General features: G+C 47.1%; 1 protein-coding gene across 1 annotated transcript in view; it reads left to right on the plus strand.

Annotated features, from left to right (window-relative positions):
• SNX31 (sorting nexin 31) overlaps nt 1–19,947 on the plus strand; it is a 78,431-nt gene extending 58,484 nt beyond the window's left edge. The window contains exon 14 of the mRNA XM_077270914.1: nt 19,148–19,947. Coding sequence (XP_077127029.1) covers nt 19,148–19,186 — 39 coding nt within the window. The 3' untranslated portion in view covers nt 19,187–19,947. The remainder of the gene's footprint in view (nt 1–19,147) is intronic.
• Nucleotides 19,948–25,265: the final 5,318 nt, after the last annotated feature.

Consider the following 25,265-nt stretch of genomic DNA (forward strand, 5'->3'; position numbering starts at 1 on the left):
CCAATATCTGCAGGATCATCCTAATCTCTAAGGTCCCCACTTAACATTTCCAATGGCTGATATAGTAGCATAGCTACCCGAGGTGGTCACCGGGTGCAGTCGCTCTGGGCCTCTCGCTATACAGTTAAGCTCTGTGGTAAAGCAGGCAGACACCATGTCCCTGCACTACTGCTCTTGACCACGGCAGGAAAATACAATGGCCGTGTTGGGACTCTGATGTCCGGTAAGTGAATCGGCGCCTCGGCTATTGCGCCATCCTGCCAAGGCAGAGCGTGGTAGTGCTGGGACATCAACGCATTGGTCTGCCTGGTGGACTCGACAAAATCCTGGATTAGGTGAGTATATGACCATGTATGATTTGTCATTCATTGAGGGGACTGTCATACATTTTAGGGGCTACTGTGGGGGCCATTATACAGTGTGTGACCTAATGTGGGTGGCAATCAAACAGTATGGGAGGCCATCACATAGTGAAGGTGTTGAGGGACGATCTAAAGTGATCCTTCACGGTTGACCTAGTGATTTTCAAATTAATTAACAGGGCGTTGCCGGCAACTGAAAATGACCAGACGGAGACGTGTGTCTCTGGGAGGATTGAGCAGATCTCTGGCCCCCGTTTATTGTGTATCACTTTTCATAATCATAGAAGTTATAGTTCAACCAATCAGCATAAGAACACGCTCACAGTTCTCAACCTATAAGAATGCAGGAACAGTCTGTACGTCAAAGTCTTGTAGAACAATACACTCTCAGTCTCATGTCTTGTCCAGGTTGAAACAATCAAGGTCTCATAACAGCTGTGAACTTTACCTAGTGACAAAATTTATCTTAAAACCGCAAGACTGAGTCAAAAAGCACAAAATGAAGCCTGCTTTAATTTTTCTTAGTTTAACCCTGCACAAAGGGACTACAATGGGGAGCTTTCATACAGTGTGGGAACTAATGTGGAGGCCATCATACAATATGTCGGGCAGCTCTGGGACATTATACGGTGCATGCTGGGGACTCGGGGGGACATTAATAGAGATTTTCCACTGCGAGCTTGACTCCCTTTCATTAGTCCTAACTCTTCATAACTAACTTTTCTAGTACTTTCATTACCTGCACTGCTCCAGTAAGTTAATTTCTATGTGGGTCACTTGGCATTCTGTTTTGATTCAGTCTCTGCTACTTATGATATTAGGGGCTGTAAATGGACGAACAGAGCAGGCAGGGCCGGCGTCAGCACCTGGCATACCCTGGCAAGTGCCGGAGCCCTGGCGAGACAGGGGGGCCCATTCAGGGCCGACGTTGGGGGCAGGCAGCTGCCAGTACCTAGGGTCCCCGCTCCCCCTGGGGCCCTCAGCTAGCGGCACATCACGCAGCTGCTATGGGGCCCCTGTGAGGCAGGGGGGCCTGCCTGTCACAAGCGCCAACTCCCCCGCCACCGCAAATGATGGAGGAGAGAGCGTCACCTGACGCGCCCTCTCCCATCATTCCCCACTCTGCCTCTGACACTGCCACTGCAGGTGTGCGATGATGTCATTGTGCACTCGCTGTGTGTCAGGCAGTGCAGCGGCAGCCACCAAGACAGGAGCAGGGAGGGAGCAGCGCGGCGCGGGAACGTTGAGAGGTGAGGAGGTTTTTTTTTGGTAACTATAACTGAGTACTGGACTATAGGACCATTCTTGGGGGAGGGGAGCTGTGCTGTATACTACATGGCTGTGCTGTATACTACATGGCTGTGCTGTATACTACATGGCTGTGCTATATACTACGTGGGCCGTGTTATATACTACATGGCTGTTCTATATACTACGTGGGCTGTGCTATATACTACATGGCTGTTATATACTATGTGGCTGTGCTATATACTATATGGTCTGTTATATACTACGTGGCTGTGTTATATACTATGTGGGCCATGTTATATACTACGTGGGCTGTTATATGCTACGTGGGCTGTGCTATATACTACATGGCTGTTCTATATACTACGTGGGCTGTGCTATATACTATATGGGCTTATATGCCATGTGGGCTGTGCTATATACTATATGGCTGTGCTATATACTACGTGGGCTGTTATATGCTACGTGGGCTGTGCTATATACTACGTGGGCCGGTTTATATACTATGTGGCTGTGCTATATACTATAGGGGCTGTTATATGCTACGTGGGCTATGCTATATACTACGTGGCTGTGTTATATGCTACAATGGCTGTTATATACTACATGGCTGTGTTATATGCGATCATGAATCGTGGTATGTGTTAAAGGAGGGGCCCACTGAGACTCTTTCGCCCGGGGCCCTCAAAAACCTGGAGCCGGCCCTGAGAGCAGGGCATGTCACTGGTGGAGGCAGGGCTATGTCTCGGTGAGTGACAGCAGTCTGAGCATGTATGCTCAGATCAGAATTCTCTCCTCTGCTTGGATGCTGCTTTGTAGTGTCGTTGCTTCAGCTGACGAGCCCTGCGATGTGCTGATCAGAAAAGTATATCACAGGGCTTGTCAGCTGAAGGGATGGCACTTGTAAGAATCGTACTGCGTGATGCCGACAGAATTTGCTGATGCTTTGAAGTGCAGTCTCCAAGCAAAACAGAGAGGAGAGTGAAATCTGATCTGAGCATGCGTACTGACTGCTGTCACTCACCGAGATGTATCACCTCCCTCACCAGTGACCTTCCCTCCTCTGTTCATCCAATTCTGGTCCCCAGATTAGAAGTAGCAGAGCCAGAATCCAAACAGAAGGATATATGACCCACAGAGTGATGAGCTTACAGGAGCAAGGCAGGAAATAAGTGTATTAGAAAAGTGTTAGCTAGGAAGAGTTAGAACAAATTTAAGAGGTTAAATCAGTAGTGGAAAACCTCTTTAAATGTTAAGCGGGGACTTAAGCATTATTATAGGGGCACTCAGAATACTGTGACAGTCAAAGGTGCACATGGGGCATTACTACATTCTATGGGCAAAATGTGGACATTGTTTTCCAGGACACTTACTTTCTATGAGGCAATTTTACCATCTAGAGGGCATTTTACTATGCAAGGGGCACAGTAGTGGGCATTATGTGGGGCACTATCACACAGTAGGTGCCTTCAGAGGGACACATATGGCAGCAGCGGCTCAGTATTGGGATTATCGGCAGGATGAGGAGTGTGTACAGGTTCGGGAGTCCATGGGGATGGTGCAGGAAATGTGAGTGCAGCGCCCCAGGGTCCTGGTCATTGAAGTAATATCATTCTCCTCTAGGGGGGAATGATGTTACGTTTGAAGGCAATAAAGGAGATCTCTTTACCAGGTACCACATGCATACAACACATTTCATACTCCAGTCCACCAGGGGGAGCTATGCTCCTATTAGGGCACTCTTCACACTAGGTAAAGTTGCTGGCTGAGCTTCGGCTAGGTAGTTGGTCCCTGACAGGGGTGGGATCCTGTCAGAGGCCCAGACCGAGGGTCATGGAGCTGCGCCTGCCCGACGTGCGGCAGTTCCTAAGAAAGGACATGAACAGAGAACTGTATTGTAGACAGTGAGAAGAAGTCATAGCAAAAGGAGTGGAAACCAGAAGGAGTTCTGCCCTGTACAGGCTGCCTCCTTCTGAGGCACAGGATCCGGTAGCCAGAACACCGAGGGAGCAACAGTCCTTTATGCCTTGCTCCAGAGACCGGCAGGACAGTTAATTGTATATTACTGATCCGCCCCATACCCAGGAGGCAAGGTGGCACCCACGAGAGGCCGGGGCATGCTAGAGTCCCTGTAAAAAGCCTCAGACCGCCGGTCATACGGTTTGTCCTATCCATCAGGGGGACAGAGAGAGAGACATAACATCTAGAACATCTACAACAGTTGTGAGGACCTTATGAGAAGCTTAGCACTACAACACCAAGGCGCTAGAGGAAGGCTACTGATTTCCACCTGGATAAGGGGACTCTGGATTTGCCTTCGGACCGGCCGGAATCTGCCTGCCCTGTGATCTGGTGCTCTGGAATGTGGACGCTGAAGCCTTCAGTAAAGAGACTGCAACCTTGTGTCCTCGTTCTTCACTGCGCCTTTCACCATCCACCATCTACACACTGGGAAGCCCTGGGGATATACTTCACCTGTGGGAAGGTATACCATCTAGCTGCAATAACATCACCCCAGTGGACCCCTTTAAGCAGCGCCGGTCACCCTGACCGAATACCACAGGTGGCGTCACGAACATTTCCCCTTTAAAGACATTTCCCTTTTCTATGGACGTCCCTAGGACCACAGACTGGGTCAGCCACCGTGACATTCCCCCCGTGAACCGAAGGACCCGGTATTGAGTACCCCGCTGCCCTATGGGGGGGCAATCCATCTGCAGTTTTTGTTGTAATGTCTACAGACGAGTTGTTCCTGGAGAAGTTGTAGTGTTGGTCTGGGCCAGATGGAAAAGAACGACTCCATCAGAAAGAGTGCCCTCTTCTTTAACTACATTAACAGATTTCAGTACAATTAAAGTAAATGTTCTGTAGCACTGGGATCTACCACTATATGGTCACCATATGGCGGGCATATCCATGTTGGTATTTGTAACATAGTTAGTAAGGCCGAAAAAAGACATTTGTCCATCCAGTTCAGCCTATATTCCATCATAATAAATCCCCAGATCTACTTCCTTCTACAGAACGTAATAATTGTATGATACAATATTGTTCTGCTCCAGGAAGACATCCAGGCCTCTCTTGAACCCCTCGACTGAGTTCGCCATCACCACCTCCTCAGGCAAGCAAATCCAGATTCTCACTGCCCTAACAGTAAAGAATCCTCTTCTATGTTGGTGGAAAAACCTTCTCTCCTCCAGACGCAAAGAATGCCCCCTTGTGCCCGTCACCTTCCTTGGTATAAACAGATCCTCAGCGAGATATTGTATAGTGTGTATGTGTATGTGTGTGTGTATATATATATATATATATATATATATATATATATATATACATACATACATACATACATACATACATACATACATACATACATACATACATACATACATACATACATACATACATACATACATATATATATATATATATATATATATATATATATATATATATATATATATATATATATATACATATATATATATATATATATACACTCTCACCGGCCACTTTATTAGGTACACCTGTCCAACTTCTTGTTAACACTTAATTTCTAATCAGCCAATCACATGGCGGCAACTCAGTGCATTTAGGCATGTAGACATGGTCAAGACAATCTCCTGCAGTTCAAACCGAGCATCAGTATGGGGAAGAAAGGTGATTTGAGTGCCTTTGAACGTGGCATGGTTGTTGGTGCCAGAAGGGCTGGTCTGAGTATTTCAGAAACTGCTGATCTACTGGGATTTTCACGCACAACCATCTCTAGGGTTTACAGAGAATGGTCCGAAAAAGAAAAAAAATCCAGTGAGCGGCAGTTCTGTGGGCGGAAATGCCTTGTTGATGCCAGAGGTCAGAGGAGAATGGGCAGACTGGTTCGAGCTGATAGAAAGGCAACAGTGACTCAAATCGCCACCCGTTACAACCAAGGTAGGCCTAAGAGCATCTCTGAACGCACAGTGCGTCGAACTTTGAGGCAGATGGGCTACAGCAGCAGAAGACCACACCGGGTACCACTCCTTTCAGCTAAGAACAGGAAACTGAGGCTACAATTTGTACAAGCTCATCGAAATTGGACAGTAGAAGATTGGAAAAACGTTGCTTGGTCTGATGAGTCTCGATTTCTGCTGCGACATTCGGATGGTAGGGTCAGAATTTGGCGTAAACAACATGAAAGCATGGATCCATCCTGCCTTGTATGGAGCATCTTTGGGATGTGCAGCCGACAAATCTGTGGCAACTGTGTGATGCCATCATGTCAATATGGACCAAAATCTCTGAGGAATGCTTCCAGCACCTTGTTGAATCTATGCCACGAAGAATTGAGGCAGTTCTGAAGGCAAAAGGGGGTCCAACCCGTTACTAGCATGGTGTAACTAATAAAGTGGCCGGTGAGTGTATATATATATATTGTAGTGATTTTATTTTTAGTAACCGCATAGTCATCGACTGAGGTTCCCCTATACCCACTATTGGGCTGTGCCACTGTAGTTGTAATCAGGGTTACCTGCTTAGGTGCCCACTAATGTTTCACACCCACCCCCCGCTATACCTCTGGGCCAATCCTCTTGCTCAGTGCAGAGATAGGCTGCCACTTTGCGCTTACAGGACACAGGAAGGCTTGACCAAGTATTTGTGTATGGGTGCATCAGGAGTGATGGCGGGCAGCCAACCAAATGGTCATCTAATGTATATGGGGGGGACCTTAAAGCTTTGTGGAATGTTTGTGCTGTATAAGCAAGGGAGATAATGGATACTAATTTCCAGTGAATTCCAATTTTGCTGCAGCTCTCTGAAAAATCTCCTTTTTGTTTGCCCATTTCCTTTCTAAGATCCTTGGGTTAGTTCCGCACTCCCTTCTTTGTGGAACCAGTGGTGAGGGAATCCTTGCACAGGTTAAAACCAAGGTTGAGACCATTTCAGTTTTTCCAGTTGTATGCGCTTTAGGCTCTGTGCACACGATGCGGATTTTGCTGTGGATCCGCTGCGGGTCCGCAGCAGTTTCCCATGAGTTTACAGTACAATGTAAACTTATGGGAAACCGAAAACGCTGTGCCCATGCTTCTTTGTGCGGAATCCGCAGCGGTTTTACACCTGCTCCATAATAAAAAAACGCAGGTGTAAAACCGCAGTAGAATCCGCACAAAAACAGCAGTAAATCTGCGATAAATCCGCCGGAAAAAGTGTTTTTTTTTCCCTGTGGATTTATCAAATCCGCTTCGGAAAAATCCGCAGTGGACCATTCTACGTGTGCTCATACCCTTATAGTCCGTAAGACTTTGCGTAGTTGGATCAGAACCAGCCTCACGCCAGACTGACTTGTCTAGTAGCTTGGCACCATTCTACGGTGTACTGTCATAGTGTACAAATAACCAGGGTTGTGGTCTGAGTTGGTAGAAATGTACCGACTCTGACTCCAGCTCTAAAAAAAAAATGTATTAATATTTTATAATTGAACTTTCATATGAATTTTATAAATCTTAGGCTGGTTTCACACTTGCGTTTTTGTCTGCAGCGTTTTTTGCACAAAAAACGCATGCGTTTTTTTTCCCTATATTTAACATTGAAAACGCATGCGTTTTTTTTGCACATGCGTTTGGTCGCGTTTTCAAACGCATGCGTTTTTTGTCTGCATGCGTTCATTTTCAAAAATGCTACCTGCAGTATTTTCTTGCGCGTTTTTTTGCGGCAAAAAAATGCATTGCTGTCTATGTAAACGCATGCGTTTTTAAGCACATGCGTTTGTTTGCGCTAAAAACGCATGCGTTTTTATAGAAAAAAACCAGAAAACACACTGAAAAGCCACCCACCACCATCAAGGTGATAAAGGGATCCAAACCCTAACCCTAACTCTACCCCTAACCTCACCCCTAACCGTTTAATGAACATTTTCTGACAGTCATATTGCCACGTATTTAAGTGCCACGTATCACGTATTTCAGTGCCACGTATGCCACGTGCCACGTATTTAAGTGCCACGTGGCACATATTTAAATGCCACGTGCCACATATTTAAGTGCCACGTGCCACGTATTTAAGTGCCACGTGCCACGTATTTAAGTGCCACGTGCCACGTATTTAAGTGCCACGTGCCACGTATTTAAGTGCCACGTGCCACGTATTTAAGTGCCACGTGCCACGTATTTAAGTGCCACGTGCCACGTATTTAAGTGCCACGTGCCACGTATTTAAGTGCCACGTGCCACGTATTTAAGTGCCACGTGCCACGTATTTAAGTGCCACGTGCCACGTATTTAAGTGCCACGTGCCACGTATTTGAGTGCCACGTATTTCAGTTGCACGTATTTCAGTGCCACGTATTTCAGTCACGTTTAGGGTTAGGGGTAGGGTTAGGGTTTTCTTGTTTTTTCTTGTGTTTTCTTGTGTTTTCTTGTGTTTTTCTATAAAAACGCATGCGTCTAAAAAACGCATGCGTTTTACCGCGTTTACATGCGTCTTTCACACATGCGTTTTTTTTAAAAAACGCATGCAGACAAAAACGCAAGTGTGAAACCAGCCTTACTCAAATATATATGTTCTATCAAACTATGAACAGTGATAAGCAGTTCTGCTGGAGATAGAGACATTTCTTACTTGTGTGTCAAGGTATGTGCACACGTCCGGATTTCTTGCAGAAATTTCCTGAAGAAAAACGGAAATTTTCTGCAAGAAATCCGCATTTTTTTTTTTGCGTTTTTTTTCCGTTTTTTTCGCTGTTTTTTTAGCATTCTGCAAGCGTAATTAGCTTGCAGAATGCTAAAGTTTTCCAAGCGATCTGTAGCATCGCTTGGAAAACTGACTGACAAGTTGGTCACACTTGTGAAACATACTGTTTGACAAGTGTGACCAACTTTTTACTATAGATGCTGCTTATGCGGCATCTATAGTAAAAGAGAGAATGTTTAAAAATAATAAAAAAATACAAAAATGGTTATACTCACCCTCTGCAGACAGCCGATCTCAGCGGCGTCCGTTCCTATAGATGCCGGTGTGGTTCAGGACCTTCGATGACGTCGCGGCTTGTGATTGGTCGCGTGAGTCACATGAGCGGTCACGCGACCAATCACAAGACAGCGACGTTGCCACAGGTCCTGAACCACACCATCTATGGGAATGGAAGAGAGAGCATGCACCGGAGAGGCAGGAACACTCCGGGGGCCATCAGAGGGTGAGTATAGGACTATTTTTTTTTATTTTAATTCTTTTTTTTTTTAACAATTATATGGTGCCCAGTCCGTGGAGGAGAGTCTCCTCTCCTCCACCCTGGGTACCAACCGCACATGATCTGCTTACTTCCCGCATGGTGTGCACAGCCCCGTGCGGGAAGTAAGCAGATCAATGCACTCCTAGGTGTGCGGAATCCCCGCAATTCCGCATTTTTAATGAACATGCTGCTTTTTTTTTCCGCGATGCGATTTTTTCGCGGAAAAAAATGCAACATTTGCACAAAAAATGCGGAATACCCTGTAAATAATAGGAGGCATATGTTAGCGTTTTTGCGTTTTTATCACGTTTTTATAGCAAAAAAACGCAAAAAATCCTGAACGTGTGCACATGGCCTCACTGTTCTCCACTGCCCTTATCTAATCTTATACTTGGTTAACCTCATGCTGCCCCAACCCCCCTACTTACAATGTATGAAACTGAAAATGTGTTGCAAATTCCTAGAGGAGGAGCTTTACTACTAAACTAGATGTTAACGAGGTGTGCGTCTTCCAAGCATCTCACAGATGCTACTCAGAAGAGGAAGACTGTAAGAAGTATTATCCTTTCAACAAACTTTGCATCAGTTAACTGTGAGTATATGAGGAATAACAGTATTACTGACCACTATATCAGTTGTACGAACTGGCAATTTTGTACAATTGTTTGTAGGAAAAACCATTGTCATTTGGATTGTGAATGCAGAATTAAAAACCTGAGAATGTCGAAGCGTCACATTAAATCAGCTGTATTTGAACATTTCACCATCACTCAAGATACACTGACAGACAATGTTTTTTTTATGACAAATGATCCAGACGAAAACAAATGCTGTGAAGCCAAGATCAGTGCATATTCAGGCAAAGATAAAAATGCTCCTACCAGAGCTTCTAATCTAAAGAGACATTTACAGCGCTTTCATCCAGAAGTACTGAAAGCAGTGGATGAAAAAGACTGCATCCAAACCAATGAACCAGTGCCCAGCTCTTCCAGCCAAACAAAGGAGCAGAGAAATTTGCAGCCATCAGTTGCAAGATATTTTTTCAGTGACAGTTACTGTGACAATGACAGTAGATACATTTAAAAAAACAGATCATAGAGCTTGTTGTAAAGGATAGTGTGCCTATTTCATTATTTTCACGACCAGCTTTTATGTGTCTGAATGGGGAAATGGTCCGCAAGCTTGGTGTTTCTCTGGAGAGAGAGAGAGAGTATTAGAAAATTAGTAATCGAAGAAGCTTTTAAACAAAAGGAAGAACTTAAAAAAACCTCTCAAGGGACGTTTTCTGTTTCTTAAAATGGATGCCTGCACAAGTCAGAGTGAACTATTTTGCCATCAATATCCAATTTTGTTTGTGACAAAAATGAAATAGTTACCAAGACAGGTCTTGGTGGAAAAGGTTCTGCAAGACTATGAACTTAAAAAAGAGCAAGTTCTTTCTGTCGTAACTGACAATGCTTCAAATATGATAAGTACTATTAAGCTAATGAATGAGAGTAATGATGGTGACCAGCAGCTAGAAGAACGTTCTGGGTCCACAGACACAGAAATGTTTGAAATAGAGGAACACAGTATTGTAACTGAGGAGCTAACTGAAGTTGCTTCAGATGAACAGCAACATGATAGTTTAGATCTTGTTGAAACTGTCAATACGTTCTTTCATTCATCTCATGCGCTGTGTTGTGCATACGCTACAGCTGCCAGAACCCTTAAAGTTGACTCAATTTTGAAGAGACGTGCTGGAAAAGGGGCAATTATTGATCAAGCCACACGATGGGGCAGTACTTACTTAATGATTCAGCACTTGGTTAAACTGAAAACCTTTCTTGTAGACATGGCTAACCCTCAACTGACGCTAAATGAGTCAGTGGAATCAGGTGACTGAGCTGGAAAAATTGCTAGAGCACCCATTTACAGTGACTAAAAAATTACAAGCAGAGGACTTAACTCCAGGTATTTTCTTAAAGGAGTGGAAGAACCTGATGTTTCGCCTGTCCCAAAGAGGAGGGTTAATTGCAAGTGGCATTGCTACATCAATGAAACGGAGAGAGGAGCTACTATTACAAAATAACATTCTTTTGGCAGCTGTTTATGTAGACCCAATGCATCGGATTCTTCTAGATGATCAACAGCTAACTAAAGGAAAAGAAGCTCTGTTTGTTCTGCAACCCTTTCATCCTCACTGCTATTTCAGTCAGGAGGAACAAGAAGAATTTGGTCGTCCTGCCACATCTTCACCCTCAACTGATGAAGAATTTAATTTTGAAAAATATTTGGATCACAAGGACCATGCAAAGCGTTCCCGCATAGTCATCCCCATCAAAGAACACAGCCAGTACATTTCAGCAGAATTTTTCATGTGCACTAAAAGAAATTGAGAAATGTGACCGTTCATCAAAAATAACAGTGCAACAAGCGATTCCTCTGTATCCTGACATGGTCAGAGATGTTGCCCGAGTGGTTACTGCTTTGCCACCAACCCAAGTTAGTGTAGAGTAGAGATGAGCCACCTCCCTAGTGTTCGGGTTCGGTTTGTCGAACAGGGAGATGTTCGCCGAACTGTTCGTCGAACTGTTCGAACACCGTCGAACCCCATTGAAACCAATGGCAGGCAAGCGCAAACACATAAAAACACATGGAAAACACATAGAAAACACCTTAAAGGTGTCCAAAAGCTGACAAACTGCTCAGAAGACACAACAAACACATGGAAAAGTCACAACTACACAGTCATTAAAAAAAGAAAAGAGGTGGAGGAGTAAAAGGAGGAGGAGACACAGATAGGCATGTCATGCCCTTCTAAAGTTAAGAAGGGCTAGAGTAAAAATCTAAGCTCGCTCTACCAACACCCAGACGTCTTGACAAAAAAAAAGGAATATCTTTAGGTAGAATGGCGGCGGGTCCATTCAGAACACTTTCCTTAGAAGACGTAGTGGTACCCCCGTTGGGAGTTGTGCCAAAAAATGAACCCACTACATTCAGCCTAATCCACCATTTGTCATATCCAAGGGGCAGGTCGGTAAACGACAACATCGACGCGGAACCAAGTACAGTACTATGTACTGTGCCTCGTCAAAGGAGGTAATCAGGTGGGTCAGGAAGCTGGGGAAGGGGCACCCTAATGGCCAAAACAGACATTGAGGGGGCGTTCCGGTTACTACCTGTGCCTCCAAATAGTGTCCTCCCATTGGGCTGCTTCTGTGAAGGAGCATACTACATAGATCGCTGTTTGCCCATGGGGTGCTCCATATCCTGCTCACTATTTGAGGCATTTAGTTGCTTCCTTGAATGTGTCGTCATGGACGTTTGTAAGGTGGCACATATTATCCATTACCTCGACGACTTCTTATGCCTGGGCCCAAAAGATTCGCCACAGTGTGAAAACACGCGGTAGTCCACCTGTGAGAAGGAGAGCTGGAGGGAGAGTGGACACTCCAGAGCCGAGGGGTTAGATAAAGAAAGAAGGCGGTGTAGCTTGCTTCATGGGTGGGGTACTCTGCTGAGTAGCAGAAATTGCTTTGGCAAAAGGATTTCCTTGGCCAAATGCCATTAAAAAATAGTAGTTAGGTAAACAGGCGGTGTAGCTTGCTTCATAGGTGGGGTACTCTGCTGAGTAGCACAAAATGCTATTAGGTACAAAATGATTTCCTGGGCTAGATCAGTTAAAAATTAGTAATTAGATCAACAGGTGATGTAGCTTGCTTCATGGGTGGGGTACGCTGCTGAGTAGCACTAAATTCTACTAGGCCCAAAAGGATTTCCTGGGCCAGATGCTGTTAAAAATAGTACTTAGGTAAACAGGTGGTGGGTGGCTGGGCTACTTTGCTGACTAGCAGATACTGCAGCTTTGGAGCAGACCTCTGAATCCCAGGCCATAGTATGAGTAAACAACTCTGCAGACGACCCCACCCACCTGGAATTGACGATGGCAACATCATGTAAAACTCAGCAAGGAGACTAAATAAGAGTCTCCATTTTTTCCAAAAATTCGGCCACAGACACCACTTAAGTGGCATCAATTTCGCCAGAGTTTTTTAAAACTGTTGGTGAGGTGATTTTCAAAAATCATCAAGCTTTTAGTCTCCCCAAGATGACACGGGTAGAAAAGTCCTTGCGGATCAAGGATTTGTTCATCTTGATGAACGTTAGTCTGTCTACATTGTCACTGGACAGCCGCGTGCGCTTATCTGTCATCACACCACCAGAGCGCTGAACACACGTTCAGAGAGAACGCTGGTTGCGGGGCACGACAAGATCTCCAAGCCGTGAGTGATGAGCTCAGGCCATTTTTCAAGATTGGAAGCCCAAAATGAGCAAGGGTCCAGTTCCACAGTCATGGCATCGATGTTAACTTGGAGATACTCTTGTACCATCCTCTCTAGGCGTTGGCTGTGCGTCAGACTACTTGTCTCCTGTGGCCTTGCAAAGGATGGTCTAAAAAAAAAAATCTTGAAACGATTGGAAAAAAATTGTTGTTACCACCAGATACGATGTTACTGTTACAGTTGGAGTGATGACTCGATATCGATAGTCCCACGGTTGGCAAGTTAGATTCACTACGTGCACCACTGGTGGTTTGTGGAAAAGCAGATGTTAGATTCTGTAACAGTCTCTGCTGATACTCCTGCATGTGTGAATCCCTTTCTATGGCAGGAATTATTTCGCCAAATTTGCTTTTGTACCGGGGATCTAAGGGTGTGGCAACCCAGTAGTTGGCATTACTTCGGATTCTGACAATCCGAGGGTCATGTTGCAGGTAGTGCAGCAAGAAAGCACTCGTGTCTTGCGCATCCAGGAGGACCAAATCCTTGTTGTCTTGGTGGTGGCGAGGTGAGAATCATGCTTCCATCGTCTGCCCTCTCCCCCCAACCTCGCACAACAGAAATTTGATCAAGGTCTCCCTCATCTGATGAGTCTTCCATGCCCAGTGCCAGTTCGTCTTCTACTTCTTCCTCGCCTCCTGCACCTTCCTCAACAGTTTGGCTGCTACCACGCGCCCTCGGTAATCCCTCTCCCCCAGCCTCCAATGCCAGCCGCCTTGGTGCTGCCAACCTTCTTGACCTTGGAGATATGATCTCTTCCGCATACGACGACTCCTGTTCCTCCTCCTCTTGTTACACCACCTGACTCCGGACACTGTGTAAGGTGTGCTCCAGCATGTAAATCACCGGAATGGTCATGCTGATAATGGCATCGTCAGCACTAAACATCTTCGTTGCTATTTCATAACTGTGCAGAAGGGTGCATAGGTCCCTGATCTGAGACCACTCCTGCAGCGTGATTTGCCCCACCTCGTTGGCTCAGGCTATACGTCATAACGTATTGCACCAGGGCTCGTCGGTGCTGCCACAGTTGCTGCAACATGTGCAGAGTTGAATTCCACCGTGTGGGCACATCGCATTTCAGCCGGTGAACTGGCAGGCCCAACGACTTCTGTAGAGATGCAAGTTGTTGAGCTGCGGGATGCGGATGGCGGAAGTGAGCACACAGCGACCGTGCCCTCTGCAGAAGCCCATCTAGTCCGGGATAGTGGGATAAAAATTGCTGGACAACCAGGTTCAAAACGTGAGCCATACAAGGCACGTGTGTGACATTGCCCCGGCGAAGGGCCGCACCCAGGTTTGCAGCATTGTCGCACACGGCCTTCCCTGGCTGCAGGTTGAGTGGAGACAACGATTGATGGAACTCGGTCTCCAGAGCTGACCACAACTCCTCAGCTGTGTAACTCACATTTCCCAGACATTTCAATGTAAACACTGCCTGATGCCATTGAGCCCTGGTGTCAGCATAGTGATGAGGTGTGCAGGATTCCTTCTGCGCAGTTACAACGCGGGTGGCATTACCAGACAGGCTTTGGGTGCAGGTGGAGGACCAAGAGAAGGTTGAGGAGGCAGAAGCAGTGGAGGAACTTCTAGATACAGAGAATCGACAAGCAACTCGTGGGGACAGCAAGACTTGGACAGCAGCCCCTTCTCCTGATGTCGCCGTAGTTACCCAGTGCCCAGTCACCGACATGTAACGCCCCTGTCCATGTCTACTCGTCCAAGTGTCTGTGGTGAAATGCACCCTGTCACACAGTTTCTCAAGGAAGCGGTGATGTTGTGTGCGACATGCTGGTGTAGCGCAGGCACAGCTTTCTTTGAGAAGTAGTGGCGACTGGGCATCTTGTACTGGGGCACTGCGACGGACATAAGGTCTCGAAAATCCTCTGTGTCCACCAGGCGGAAAGGCAGCATTTCTGTAGCCAACAGCTTGCAGATGGAGAAATTCAACCTCTTAGCTTTGTCATGGCTAGGAGGAAATGGTCTTTTACTTGTCCACATCTGAGGGACTGAGGGCTGGCTGCTGTGCTTAGACGGAGTTGAGTAGGGTGTCCCCGGCAAACTGCTGGTCTGTGAGGAAGGTGCAGGCGGAGATGTTATGTTGCCTTGATCAAAATGTGGTGTCGATGTCGGAGAGTGCTCAACAGCAGGAGGTGTTTCCACTTGAAAATGTCCTGACGACCTGCCAATCACACTGGCTGTTGCGGGTAAAGAGGTGGAAGGTCTGCTTCCAAAACCATGTGCGACTGCTGTCCCCACAGTCAGAGGATGAAGAGGACGCGGATGCACTTGATGGGGCAGACGGTGGTTGACCCGGCCCACTAGGCCGCATTGTAGCACAGTGAGCTTCCCACTGCAACTTATGCCTCATATCCATGTGACGGTTCATGCATGAAGCACTCAAGCTAGTGATTTTTTGGCCTCTACTGAGATTTTGTTGACAAATCTTACAGACAACATGAGTTGGGTCATCCTTTGCGTTGTCAAAAAATGCCCAGGCTATGCAAGGCTTAGAGCCCGTGCGACCTGAAGAGCCACCACGACTTCTGGTCTAAGGCACAATTGGGGTTGAGGATGCAGTTGTTGACGTGCTTCCAGTACTCCATCTCTGTCCAGGAAGGCGCACCGTTACCTCGTCGTCAGACTCGTCACTAGCATCCTCCTCCACCTCCTCTACTGACCTCATGGACTGGCGGACTGGGGGTTGACAGTAAGTGGGGTCTACAACCTCGTCATAATCATCCTGTGTGTTCACACCCGTCGTCCTCAGAGCCAACCTCTTCCTGCCCCGACCGAAAAGTCAAGTTTTCGTTCCAATCAGGTATCTCAGTCTCATCATCATCTTCCTCATTGTCTCCACCAACAGGAGTTACAGTTTGGGAACGAGGGTCTACATTATGCTCAGAACCTTCTTCATCTGGGCCTGCATCCGACTCACAAAGATTCTGGGCATCAGTGCAGATCATTTCCTCGTCTGGATTCACAGAAGCTCTGGAGCAGACCTCTGATTCCCAGGCTATAGTATGCGTAAACCGCTCTACAGACTCAACCATGTGTGCTACCCCATGCTCAGACGGGAAGCTGGAGACTTGGGAGCTGTGAGGAAGCATGTGCGATTGGGGTGACAACTCTGAGGACTGGAGTAGTTGTGATGTTGACGTTGACATGGAGGAGAGCCCACTTGAACGAACACTTGATATCCGTTCAAGCACCTGCTGTTTTTGTGCCTCATCTGGAATTTTTGGCGATGCTTGTAGCGATGGTCGTAAGAAAGGGATCATAGCAGATTGTCCACGAAAAGAAGTAGACATCTTACTTTGGCTGGAAGATGGTCTTTCTTCTGCAGATGTTACTGTTGCTTTACCACCTACCCCACGGACACAACCTTTTTGTTCCCTTTCCAACACGCCTATTCCCCTTTCCACCAGCAGCAGGCCTTTTGCCACTCATTTTAGTGCTTAATTGGCAACTCTGTATCTGTAGTTGTTGGCACAACAACCGATGGATGAAAACCGAGCAGAACTGAGTGGCCAAACTGTGGTACTAGGCCCAAAACTATCAACTGGATTAGATGCAGTGAAAATAGAGATACTCAGGTGGTATAGTTTGTTTCACAGGCGGGCTACTCTGCTGACGTGCAGACAATGCTACTAAGCCCAAAACCCCAAAACGATTTACTGGGTTAGATGCCGTAAAAATTGAGATACACAGGCGGTGTAGCTAGCTTCACAGGCGGGCTACTCAGATGACTATCAGACAATGCTACTAGCCCAAAAGGATTGGCTGAGCTAGATTACACCAAATGCTGTGACTAACACTTGCACAGCACTGACTCAGACCTGCCTGGCAAACAGTGCTATGGACTGCTGTAACCTACCCTGAAAAGGGCTGATATTACAACTAGTACAAACTCCCGACTCCCTAAACCTATCTCTCAGAAAATTCGCTGGCAAAAAAAGACTCTTTGACTGTATAGCACCCACAGCAGCAGCGGTGCCGTCTAACACTAAGCTGCAGCAGTGAGGAAATGGTGACGACGGGGCAAATGGCTGGTTCTCATTGGGCAAGGAGTGACATACACAGCCAATGACACATGCCCTTGCTTGTCTGCATCACATGCACATTGCTGTGTGTGTGTGCGCACTGCTGATAGGCTGAGAGACTGCACCGCCCCACTGTAAATGCGGGAAAAAAATGGAGATCGGCGTTAGTTCAGCACAGATCTATCCCCCGCCCCCCCCCCCCCCCTGCCCACTATACACTGAAACAGTCCATTAACAATGATAAACAGTTTTAATGTGCAAATCAAGCTAGGCTTTTGGTGAACCAACAGTTATCGAACAAACTTGAACAGACTAATTTTTAAGCAAATTGTTCGAGTTCGTCAAACAACTCTTACACCGCCCAAAAGAGCTCGAATTTGAAATTGGCGAACAGTTCGACTCGAACACCGCTCATCTCTAGTAGAGGGGTTGTTCTCTGCTCTCAAAATAATTAGATCAGATTTGAGGGCATCCATGAAGGAGGATCTGACAGAGGCAATACTTTTTCTGAGGACAAATTTATAGATTTCTTCTTATTAACTGCAGAACGGTGTTTATTGCATATTTACTTACAAGAGTTTGGAGAAGTTTATAAAAGTTATTTGCTATATTCTAATTGTATTCTAATAAATATAGTTTTTGCTCTAAGTGGTCTGATTATATGATGGTGAGAAACTGAATAAGCCCGATGTTAATATTTTACAACAGTAAGTTTGTTACGAATTGGCCATTTATGAAGGAGTCTGAGTCTGAGTCTGAGTCTGAGTCTGAGTCTGAGTCTGAGTCTGAGTCTGAGTCTGAGTCTGAGTCTGAGTCTGAGTCTGAGTCTGAGTCTGAGTCTGAGTCTGAGTCTGAGTCTGAAGGTACCTTCACACGAAGCGACGCTGCAGCGATAGCGACAACGATGTCGATCGCTGCAGCGTCGCTGTTTGGTCGCTGGAGAGCTGTCACACAGACCGCTCTCCAGCGATCAACTATGCCGAGGTCCCCTGGTAACCAGGGTAAACATCGGGTAACTAAGCGCAGGGCCGCGCTTAGTAACCCGATGTTTACCCTGGTTACCAGCGTAAAATCTAAAAAAAACAAACAGCACATACTTACATTCACGTCCCCCTGCGTCCACTTCCTGACTGACTGAGCGCCGTACAGTGAGAGCAGAGCGGTGACGTCACCGCTGTGCTGCTTTCACTTTCACTTTGCGGCGCTGAGTCAGAGGAGGAAGCAGACTGCAGGGGACGCAATGTGAGTATGTGCTGTTTGTTTTTTTTACATTTTACGCTAGTAACCAGGGTAAACATCGGGTAACTAAACGCGGCCCTGCGCTTGGTAACCCGATGTTTACCCTGGTTACCAGTGTAAAATATCGCTGGTATCGTTGCTTTTGCTTTCAAACACAACGATACACAGCGATCGGACGACCAAATAAAGTTCTGGACTTTATTCAGCGACCAGCGACATCACAGCAGGATCCTGATCGCTGCTGCGTGTCAAACGAAACGATATCGCTAGCGAGGACGCTGCAACGTCACGGATTGCTAGCGATATCGTTATAATGTCGTTTCGTGTGAAGGTACCTTGAGTCTGAGTCTGAGTCGCAACTGTGGCTGTGCAAATAACCCCACCATGCTTTGTGCATTTAACATTATGGAATTGAAATTTTAATGCCGTACATTCAATCAAATTGCCATATAGTTGCCAAAATTGCTCTCTAATGTGTATTGCTTTTATAATCATACGCTGCGAAAATAACATACGATACTGTGCTCAAGTAGCATCATCTAAGAACATGCCACCATACAGTGCCCAAATACAAAGGACAAAACATTAGCGGCACCACTTTCGACTGGGGTGGGAAATGCCCCCTCTATAAATAAATGCTAATTCACCACCATTTTCCTGCCCCTTCATAAGATTGTCTGCCATCTGATGGAACAAGAGATTTAACTTGTACCTCTTTTGTCTTTACAGGATGATGGTCATACGAAACAAGGTTCCACCTCTTCCTAATTAAGAAAAATGTGAGTCCCCGAATCCGTCTGACGGCTGTGTAGCTGTTCTACATCCTCCGTGTGAATATTGGACATTTTCCACCGGGATGTTACTGCGTTCACTTGCACTATATACATTTTATATAGATGTTCTTTTTCTTGAAAGCTGCACTGACCTGCGGATTTTGGAACCACTTGACGGAAGGAATCAAATGATGACCGTTGCTACAGTGCATAAGAGTCCAGATTGCTTGGAGTTGTAGTTATGCAACGGGTGGAAGGCCATAGTTCGGAGACTGTTATGCGTGTTTTTTTTTTCTTCACCTTGTCCTAACTAAATCTACCCGAATTGCCCCATTGGCTGTCAATTCCTCCACACATATTAGATAAGTTGACTGAACCCATTGATCATAATGTTTATGGGGCCTTACAAGGCTCCTTCTCGCAGATATTGGATGAAATGAGGAGGAGGCAGCTTGAATTCAACTGCATGTTTGTTTGTTGTTTTTTTGTCCCTTCTAGGTAAGCCACTGCCATAAAGTTTAACAGTGGCTTATTCTGCTCTCTCCATAGAGAACCATGAATGTTTGGCCAAGCTGACCGTTCAGGTGTCTGATGGAGTCAGGGCGTTAGCAGTTGACCAAACGCCTGTTCTGCTTATCTAGAAGGGTATGCTGTACAGCAGAGAGATCTGTTTGGATTCTTTGAGGGTTTATTACAAAAGGTGTAAATTAAGTTGTAGAGCATTTTTATTGGGGAAAGATGAGATACTTGTAACAATTTTTTTTTTTTTGTCACATTTTGTATGAATTTGTATATTGTATATTTTAATAAAGTATGTATAATCAGCATTTTTTGACAGTTGTTAACATTGCATGGAGTAAAACCTTTGTGCCAGGGCCTCCGTGCACAAGTGTAGAGCCTGCTCCACATTTTTGGGAATGGACAATATTGTCCAGTAGCAGAACGCAACGTGGTGTCCTCTTCTGTTGCCTCTGCAGAAGTGGTCAAGTGACTTTGGTGTGCCAGCATGGGCAGTGCATGACTTCGCTGGCTTGCACATCATTGGCAAGTAGATGTTAGCTGCTGCCCTCTGATTGTCACAGGCGTGTATTGCAGTGCAGCGAGCCGGCAGGTCTTTGAGCCGCAGTAAATTTTCACCTAAATATGCATCAGAGAAGGCACATCCAGGTGAAATTGGTGACGGCAGGCCTCCCTCGAGGTCGTACTCTTCTGCGATCATTACACCCCTTATACTGTCAGAATATAGGTCAAAGTAAGATGCCATTATAAAAACATAGTGCCCAAATCGGAAACCTACAACTGATGCAGCTGCACAGAGGACCTATTACCACTTCAAACAGGTCGAATTGTGAATTACGAGGAGCTATTGGACTAAAGGAACCCATATAATCTTGCACAGGGGCCTCTTCTGTTTGTTTCCGCTCCTGGCCCAAATGATGCAGTAAGTACTATGCCGTGCACTTAAATTAGATTATGAATGTGCCTTACTTTATGTATTTTACCACCACCCCCATTTAACCAGTTTAAAGAAACTCCTCCCATCTAAGATTTTATTGTCTTTAATATATTGCAATCATCGTGCTGTATAACACTGTGTACTTACAATTGCTCATTTTGCCTTTCTACCCAGCTAATTCTTTTCTCTGCGCTATGTAGAAACACGAAGTCTCTTTTCCCTGCATTTATCATTTCCCTCTTCACCGCCTAACCCAGCTGCTCCCTCCCAGGGGCGCTGCTATCATGAAGCAAGTTGAGGACTTTGCTTCAGGCGGCAGCTCATCCCTCAAGCCAGGGGGCGGCAGAGCGACGGTCAGAACAGGTGGTGCTGTTGCCGACTCTCCCTGTAATCCCTGCAGACCAGTAGCGTAGCTACTGGGGGGGCAGAGGGGGCCATTTCCTCGGGCCCAGTCACCTGAAGGGCCCTCCGGGAGTTCCACTGCCGAGTCTGAGGTGTCAGGGAGAGAGCAGCACAATGCCGGCTGCAGAGCCTCCCTCCGTGCAGAGTGCAGTGTGGTCTCACCGAGGAATCTCTTCCTGGCTGGCAGCAGCAGCTGCAGTTACTTTCTGGCTGTGCAGTGTGTGCACGCTTGGTTTGGCTGAGGCACGCTGGGTCCTAGTGCCCTCCTTGCATCTATCTGGACACTTCCTGGTTCTCCTCACTGTCTGCCTGAAAACTTCACCAGTAAGTGGGGATGGAATTTATTAGAGTAATTCAGGCATATCATGGTCACTGTGGGGGTGAATGTGAGAGGATTGTGGTATTGTAGGGGCTGAAGTGGGAGAGGAGGACAGGGCACTACTGTGGGGTAAATGTGAAATGATGGGGGTTGTTGTGGGTGTGCAGGGGGACAGCAGTGTGGGGGTGAGAGAGAGGATGGTGGTATTGTGGGAGGGGGACAGGGTACTGGGGGTGAATGGGAGAGTTTGAGGGTATTGTGAGGGCTGACGTGGGTGAGGGGGCACTGGGGGGCTGATTATTGTTTAATGTTATGAGCTATTCACTCCATCATATGTGAGGGTATGTGTCCCCGAGGTGTATTGGCCGCGCTTTGGATGCAGCAGATACCCCGCTCCGCCCAAAGCGCTGCCCCCTGTTGTACGCGCGGTGATTCCGCATATATTCATTGAACACAGGTGGAATCACCGCATCCTATTCATAGACTGTTTTATTTATCTTGTGGAGACGGAGCATCTCCACAAGATAAATAGACACGCTGCTGTCTAGAAAGACGCACCACATGTCCGGTTACGCTGGTCTGCCACCTGCGTCTATGTACGCATAGTGGAGATGGGATTTCATAAAATCCCCTCCACTATGCTGTAACATCTGGAAGCTGCGGCTTCGACGCTGCGGGTGTACACAGCGTCCAATCCCCAGCAAAACCCCAAGCAATACGCCCCTTGGAAACATACCCTAATAGTTGCTGTCTTGGGGGCTGGAGATGGGGAGGTCGGGGGCTTTTTATTATTGCGAGCTGGGTCTTTTATAAGTATTAGTTAAACAAGCATAGCAAAGAAGGTTAATATTACTATAACAAGGATAAGTATTAACATACTTATACATACGCAGACAGACACTGTATAACTCATGCGACGATCGCATTGCAATCCTCGGACTGCCCCTGACACCTCTCCTGACATAAGCTTGACAGCGTGATAGATTACTATGCAACTGTCAGCCTCAGGTCAGGAGAGCCGAGGGTCAGTCCGAGGATTGCGATGCGATCCTCACATGAGAAATACGTCAGTCCGTCTGCCCCCTAACAAGTATAACAATACAGTAACCACGGGCTGCATTCTATGTTAGAAGAATACATTGCTTATAATTAAATTATTGAAGGGAACCTGTCACCCCCCCCCTCCCCCCCCCCAGGGCCTATTAAGGTAATAGAGCCACCCTCAGCAGCACTAAGGCTGCATTCTGTGAACGTGGCTCTTATGTTTTTGATCCCTAGTAACACTGAAATATTCTCTTTTATAAATTGCGTGCACTGACGCCGCTACCATGAGGCGACTTGAGCTCTTTGGCTCAGGCGGCAGAAGAGAGGGGGCGGCAGATTCTGTAACTTGATTTGCGCTGCTAGGTTTTTTTTTTTTTTTTTTTTAAACTCCGGGGTCAAGTGCCCGCCCTGCCCCCTCCCTCCTGCCCCCCTCCCTGAAGACGTAATACTCCCCTTCCTCCAGCGGTGGCTGCAACTGTGTCTCAGCGCCGGCAGTGTGTCCTGTCTTCAGCGGTCACATGGTACCGTCATTAAAGGGAACCTGTCACCACGTTTTTGGAAGATGGGATAAAAATAGCGTTAAATAGGGGCAGAGGTGGGCGTTACATTAGTGTGTGTGTTATGCGTTTATTACCCACCTAAGTTGCCGAAATAACTTTGCAAAGTCTCCGTTTTCGCCTGTCAATCAGGCTGGTCAGGTCACATGGGCGTGGTGTCTTCACCCAGATTTGGCGTAGTTTTCCGTTGGTGGCGTAGTGGTGTGCGCATGCCCAAAGTCCGGAATCCTCTTCCAGGGGATTTAAAATAGCGCGGTGTTCGTTATTGCATTGGTGATCGGTGGGCGCGGCCATCTTCCTTTGGCCGCGCGTGCGCAGAAGCGGCGCTCTGCTGGCCGCGGCTTCAGGAAAATGGCCGCGGGATGCCGCGCGTGCGCAGATGGATATCGCGGCGGCCATTTTCCTGAAGCCGCGGCCAGCAGAGCGCCGCTTCTGCGCACGCGCGGCCAAAGGAAGATGGCCGCGCCCACCGATCACCAATGCAATAACGAACACCGCGCTATTTTAAATCCCCTGGAAGAGGATTCCGGACTTTGGGCATGCGCACACCACTACGCCACCAACGGAAAACTACGCCAAATCTGGGGGAAGACAACGCCCATGCGACCTGACCAGCCTGATTGACAGGCGAAAACGGAGACTTTGCAAAGTTATTTCGGCAACTTAGGTTGGTAATAAACGCATAACACACACACTAATGTAACGCCCACCTCTGCCCCTATTTAACTCTATTTTTATCCCATCTTCCAAAAACGTGGTGACAGGTTCCCTTTAAGGTCATGAATATGCGCATATTCATCACCTTAATGAGCGCTACCATGTGACCGCTGAAGACAGGAAGGAAGACGCTGCAGAGATGCCGGGAAGTTCTGCGCCGCCCGGTGAGAGGTGAGTATGACAGGGAAAAAGTATGGGGGAGCCACGCACGCAGGGGAGAAGGATGGGGGAGCCACGTACGCAGGGGAGAAGGATGGGGGAGCCACGCACGCAGGGGAGAAGGATGGGGGAGCCACGCACGCAGGGGAGAAGGATGGGGGAGCCACGCACGCAGGGTGGGAGGATGGGGGAGCCACGCACGCAGGGTGGGAGGATGGGGTATAAATATGGAGTATAAATACTAGGCCCTATAGGGGGGGACACAGTGTGTATAGAAAGGAGAGGTCAGTGTGAAGAGCGTGTACCATAAGAGGGACAGTGTGGGGGTCATATTTTGTGCAGACAATATAGTGAGGGGCAGTTTATTATACAGGAGCATTATAATGACACTTATATCTTTAAGGGCATCGTGGAGACTTTCTGCAAAAGAGCGGAGAAGATGGAAGTCTGCAGAGACGGCTGTGGATGAGAAAACTCATCATGGGGTCTGGATAAGATGAAGAAAAGGAGAACGACTCCAGAGACAACGTCATCTATAAGGTACCTGGATGTAAATGTTATTTGTGATACTGATGGAGCGCCCCCACTGCCGCAGGGCCGAGGGGTACCCGGGTACCGGGCCTCTGAGTCTCTGCTCTGGGGTTGTCACGGTGGCTAGGCCCGATCCGTGACCCTGCCGAGGGGCGCACAGTGAACGATGTGACTGATGTAGATGGTGCAGTGCCGTAAATAACGAGGACACCAAGTTGCAGTCTCTTTACCTCTTTACTGAAGGTTTTAAAGTCCTCAGTCCAGAGCGCTGTTACCAGGGCTGTCAGAGACCGGCCGGTCTAAAGACACATCAGGAGTTCTCTTTACAGGTGGGAATCAGTGTCTACCTTCTAACGCTGGGTGTTGTAGTTCTTCCCTGCTGAGCTCCCGGGATAGTCCTCACAACTGGTTCTGTCTGTCTCTGATGTTCGCTTTCTCCGTCCCCCAGATGATATGGTAGGACGCACCCGTATCACGGGGTAGGCCTGGAGTTCTTCCGGGACCCTAGAGTCGCCCCTCTCCCACAGCTGCCTCCGTTGTCTGCTTAGGTGTTAAGTGAGACAGCCAACCTGTAATTGGCTGTCCGGCCGTGGTTTGCAGTAGTACTTAAAGTCTCTTACTTGCTCGGCGTTCCGGCCACCGACTGTTTGCGCCTCAGAAGGATGTTGCCTCGGTCTAACAGCACGACTCCTTCTGGTCCCAATTCCTCTTCACTGTATTCCCGTTGTGCACTGGTTAGTTCTGCTCTGAGGAGTCTGCCAGGATCCCATCCCTGACAGGTCCTCTCTCTAGCTCTTCCCAGCTACTTCTCCCTGTCTTCCTGTCCAACCCCCAGTTTTACCAGAGTGTGAGGAGTGGCCTACTAGATAGGACCGCCCCCCCCTGGTGG

This window comes from Ranitomeya variabilis, chromosome 6, assembly GCF_051348905.1.
Source record: "Ranitomeya variabilis isolate aRanVar5 chromosome 6, aRanVar5.hap1, whole genome shotgun sequence".
NCBI lineage: Eukaryota > Metazoa > Chordata > Amphibia > Anura > Dendrobatidae > Ranitomeya > Ranitomeya variabilis.